Below are 6000 nucleotides of genomic sequence, written 5' to 3'. Positions count from 1 at the left end.
ATTCACATTTGCATAGCCTTCTCAAACGATAGAAATACACTGATCATGTACTTGAAATTATTAATCTTGTTAGTTGTTGCTTTGTATATTTTTAAAGTCCGGGGCAGGTAAGAATATTGTTGACTGGTTTAATCATATATATATATATTTTAAGACATAAACAGGTATGTAGTAATAACAGAGTTAAGTTTCATAAATACAGGATTCATTTACTTCGGGAACAGAATATGAAACATCTACATAAATACAACAGGAACATAAATAAGAATACAAACACGGTACATTGCTACTCTACAACCTTGATTCCGCCCAACTGCCACGGCAGCGGCTGAATTTGGGTAAGTCCATACGCTCGTTTCTGCTCCCCTATTTTCCGGCGTGGCTCCCTCTTGTCAGTGATGCAGGGCGGAGGGTATGAAAACCCGTGGTCCCGTATACACATTGGCGTGCACGTAAAAGATCCCTTGACAGTTGGAATTCGATATAAGAGTAGGCCGTAGTGCCGCTGTCCGGGCAAAATTTCCCTCATACCACACTGTATGACGTATGCCCGTTTTCATTAGCCCAGTTCGGAGCAGAACAGCAGGACGCTAAACCCCATTTCATTTCTGCTTCTCTCTGCTCCTCCGTCTGTCTTACTGTCAGTAAACTCGTGGTTATATAGCATCCAACAACACGGAAAATGTACGAACGGTTACGAACTTCAAATAAGGAATTGAGTCTCACAAACAGACAAGGTCATCATTATGAGTTTACTGCATGGTATAAATGTAGACAGGTCATATCTAGTCTGTAAAATATGTGATTTATAAGTCTGTAATGAAAACACGCGAATATGTGCATAGAGAGGTGAATAGCCACTATTATCAAAAACAGCTGAAGTTCAATAAGTTCAGTTCATCTAAATAAACATTTATATTTTATATGATTGAACATTTGATGAAAGTTATGCTCTCCAGATAAGAATATGCCGTCACCGTTTGACATGATTTGTGGAATATGTCAAGCCTCGTTCTTCGAGTTCTTTTGTTACAAATGGCGTGGAAAGGCATTATGGTACAAGCTTCGTGTACCGATGGTAAAATGTTTATTGTGTCTTAAATATTGGATATCCGAAGCCCATCCCTTCCGGGTAAGACCATAACATCAATATTGATTTAAATTGAAAAATAATTTTATTTGTGTTTTCATTGTCGAAGACTTTGATTGGTATTGAGTAAGAGACTTAGCTACTTTAAGCTTTAAATAGCCCCACAACAACAGTTCTTGCAATCGTTGGATATTTTGTCTGGAATAATTCTCAGATATTATTTCTTGTGATCCTTTTTGTCAATCTTGAGATTTATTCTTCAGTGGGAATCTAGAAATCTCTTCTTTATTTTGCACCTTTTGTTATCTTGAATAATTTCATGTACTTATGGAGGAAGGGATGTTTTTATTGGTTTATGTAACTTTTGTCCAATCCTTTACTTTATGGTAATAAAATATGTTTAAACCAAATAAAATAAACATCTATTAAACAATACAATAAAAATGTAATCTATCAAGACATAAATAAACATTTAAACTATCAAAAAATAAAATAATCATCTAGTAAACTAAATCTGCCCATTGTGGATATTTCTTTAGGCCTGAAATGTTATATAAATTATTAATTAGACATTAATTAACTTACCAAGACCATAATCAACTCTCGATGTAGATTTAAAAACTTTTTGCGGTTACTGTCAAAATGGATAATCAAAACTTTATTTATTATCGTAACAACGACAATCGAGGCTAGGCTATAATTGTATCAACGATATCTAGTCTACACTGAAAAAACCCTTGTGTTGGATCTCAACACAAGAACTTGTGTTAAAAATATTTAACACATGTTTGTGTTGTATTGCATTGCAATGACACAAGTTTGTGTTTTTTTCAATGTCTTAACACAAACTTGTGTACATTTATAAAATCTTATGTGTTTTTTTTCCATATAATTAATTACGTCGACATTAAAGATAACATTTATTATGTTCCTTTATCACTAGCCTATATGTAAAGCCACTCTTCCTGAATTTGAATGTCGAGTAATTCACTTGATTTATTTTTTAATATTTCTAATTATCTAAAAGGATATATTAATTATTACAAACATTAAGTAGAAATCGCAATGTTTGTATCGTGCGATGCATTTAATATCTCTTTTAAAACAACGTATTTTATAACAGTATACTGATATAAGAGATCAAAGTTTTAGTCAATTATTATCTAAATATAAACTATTTATTTAATTAGATATAATAAAAGATTATTCTGATTCTACTCTTTGTTTATTTTCACATCTTGTCTCAGACAATATACAGAGACAGGTTATTACAATGTCTGCATTTGGAAGTGTCTGATTGATATCGCCCCAATAAACTTGACACATCAAAGACAATAACAATTGTGTTATATCTACGTTTTAAAAAAATGTTTGAATGGGCGTGGAAATAGTCGAGTTAATCTTTTTATTTAATTTAATTGGTTCATTAATCGAAATTGGAAATTTATTCTTACATGTAAATGACCAATTAAAATGAATTACTCTTAAAACAAAGAAAGAAATATTTATTGAAGTAATTTTGCGGTATTAAACCCTGTAGTACTGCAAATGTTAACTGTATTATTAAGCATTAGTATCGAAAAAAGTGATATTGTTGTGAAAAAAGTTTGTCAGAAAATATGAATATCAGGTTTGTGATTTTGGTATTTTTTAATACAATGTATTTAGAACGCAAATTTTTCGTTTCGGTTAAAACAAAATATACCTCCATTTTAATTGGCCGAAGGATGTGTGACTAATAGAAATATGGCGGGCGGACAAACTGACCAAACAGTATATTTCGAGGTATTTGAGGTAAGCTAATTTAATATTATATCATAACTGCATGTGCATAATTGTGTTTCTGTTTGATTAAATATTCAAAAAATCATTCTTAGGATACAACCTCGACACCAGTCCGCCCTGAATTGCAATGTTTGTTTTGTGTTCTGGGCGCCATTTTGAATATAATACAATCCAGCGATAGTGTAGTCTAATTCCTTTAAAAGGGAATCCGAATTTGTTAATTTTCTGCAATACCACTTCGGTGGAAGCGGACGTTAAATAAAGCTATTTCACGTACAAAGACCTACAATAAAATCCAGGTGAATTGGGAAAAATATTCATGTATTTTCTTGATGAAGAGTAGCTATTTCAATTTGTAAATGCCCAGTCATCTTAGACAAATAATAATTCCAACTTCAAATCAGTTGTATTTATTCAAATCATACCATGAAGAATTGTATTTTTCCACTTGCATAATAATAAAAACTTGACTTTTATTATTTTATTTCTTCAGGCCAAGAGCACGGAAAATTGGTAATTGCCTTGTATCACTGCTAACTATAAATCACAGGGAGCCTTGGGCAGAAATGATAATATGGTTCTCAGATATGGTACTGTGTACAGACTGAACAGAAAATATTTATACACTTGCTATTACAGTACTGGCCAAATTAATAGCAATTTTTTCTAAAAACGTTGCAGAAGTAACTCACTAAAATTGAAGTATGAATAAAATCATACACCGTGAGTATATTGAACTGAATATTCTTACACATAACCATAGGCGTACGGGGAAATTTTTGACTGGGGGGCGGTGGTGGTTGGTGCCCCAAAAATGTAGTTAGGTTCTTAATATGTTACATAATAATAATAAATTCGCTGTTAAATTGGACACATTCAAGAACACAATATTTTTTTATACAACTTTTACAAAGTACAATTGTGTGCCCAAATTTTCCCAGCATTTGGTTCCCAGCCCCCCCCCCCCCCTAGCTCGTACTCCTATGCACATAACCATATTGACATCTACTTCACATTGCATGGTTGGTCGACGCAACGCCGTGTATAGATAAAGTTGCGACAACTGTGAAGCCAGGAATTTCATATGACGTCATGCAAACTTATTATCTATTTATATGACCTATTATATTGTTGGATGTCATAGATTTCAGCGAATAAGTGTATATAGGACAAAAAAAATACATTTTTTAAACGAAAAGTATAGCTGAACATACTATTATTAGTATTATACAACAAGAAGCGCACATTATTGTTATATAGCCTTATTCTATAAGAAAAATCAAAATAAAAGATACACTAGATAAAAGTACTATTAAACCAGGGGCGGATCTAGGAATTTTGAAAAGGGGGGGTGCTGCAAAATGAAGGCATTGACCGCGGAGACGGGGCTTGCCGCTGAGGGGGGGGGGTCCCCAAGAAAATTATCCGTCATTTCCTTGCATCTGTAGCCATTCCAAGAGCTATTTCCCAGACTGGTGTGTTTGAGTCGACATATTTGAGTCTGAGAAAAGGCACTTTCAGCCGTAAAAAAGGGCACTGTTGAAAATTAGGGGGGGGGGGCGCCCCTCGCGCCCCCATTGAATCCGCCTCTGATTAAACATATTTAACTTGCATTCGCTTTTAAAGGAGCTAAATCGCACTAACCTTGATGTTGACAAATACGTAAGACGATATGAACATCAAGGTGATATATGCATATATATGCAGCATAGATAATTAAAACTTCTATTCAAGTTAAACCAACTGTATCTATTTATGTCTTACGTCGAGCTGAATACATTTTATGATTTATTGTCATTAAAACATCTATTGGTGGTTCACAGTGTGTAACTAAAAACTAAAATTGGATCTTATTATTGCCAATGATATAATGTACCTTGAATTTTTTATCACGAAGTCTATCGCATCCAGATATTTAAAGCGCGTTTACAATATATTCATTTTTTTGTATCGTAAAATTCATCTTCATTTGACGAACTACACCCAAACTACAGTCAGTGTAAACACGGTTTGGAGACTATATCTGAACTAAAGGGTACATCGAACTACAGTGTACATCATGCTTAAGAGACACTATCTAATATCCAACAGGAAAAATGACGATAATTTAATATCCGCCAATTGGTGTTGCTGCTATTTTGTATTTTCAAAATTTATCTTCAAATTCAGAGACATCGAAAACCATATAAAGGACATTGCAAAAGTCATATCTTACGTATCTTAAGAGATGCCCTTTTAGTCTACCAAATTTATGTTTTTTTTGTTAAATTGCCTTATACATGTATTACCAAATTCGGTAGCCCTTTTAAAAGAAATGCCCGGCACCACATGGAAAATACATTTCTTTAATTGATGTTTGTCAAATTCGATTTCCGCACATTTCGCGTACATAACCACGATATAATGGTCGAACATTACGTACATCAGATAAACTATTTTTAAAGCCCAAAACTGTTCAACTAGTCTCTTTTAGTTATCAAGCACCTGTTTTATGGGATAATCTACCATTTAGTTTAAGATGTTGTACATCTCTATATTCTTTTAAAAAACAACTTAAATCACATTTATTTAATGAGGCTTTTAACTGACTCTGTATACAATTGTTAACATGTCCATAATCTTGTTGTTTATTTATGATTACATTGTCACTTTGTAGAGTGCCCCTGAACATGTTTTATGAAAGGGCGCGCTATAAATATGCTGTAATAATAATAATAATAATAATATTACCAAATTTGGTGGCCATTATGAAAGAAACGCCCGGCACCATATAACAAATACTTCTTTTTTTTAATTTGACGTTTGTCAAATTCGATTTTTCGGCACATTTCGCTTTCATAATCACTCTGTGTTTGAGGAATTTAAAAAGAAATCATTTATAATCCAACGAGTAAATAGTAAAACACACTGATTACGAGATATCATTCTCAGAAAATTCCCCGATTTTGGGTATGATTTTGTTTGATATATTTATCACTGAACCAAACTGCATTGGTTTCTTTTGCATTTTTTTTTAGGGTAAAACGTTATATTATCCCTCAACGTCTAATACTGCAAGAAAAAAACAAATTTTGGTATGTAAACCTGTATGAAGCCATGACGTCATAGCTTTTATGGCGTCATAA

The 6000-nt window shown here is 33.0% G+C and overlaps 1 protein-coding gene across 1 annotated transcript in view; it reads left to right on the top strand.

The window, feature by feature from the left end:
• Positions 1 to 6000, top strand: part of LOC126831133 (uncharacterized) — a 51796-nt gene continuing 45796 nt past the window's right edge. The window contains exon 1 of the mRNA XM_050561796.2: positions 1 to 107. Within this exon, the coding sequence (XP_050417753.2) occupies positions 46 to 107 (62 nt within the window). The 5' untranslated portion in view covers positions 1 to 45. The remainder of the gene's footprint in view (positions 108 to 6000) is intronic.

Source organism: Patella vulgata, chromosome 8 (genome assembly GCF_932274485.2).
Source record: "Patella vulgata chromosome 8, xgPatVulg1.2, whole genome shotgun sequence".
NCBI lineage: Eukaryota > Metazoa > Mollusca > Gastropoda > Patellidae > Patella > Patella vulgata.
This window is presented reverse-complemented; position numbering and strand designations above follow the sequence as displayed.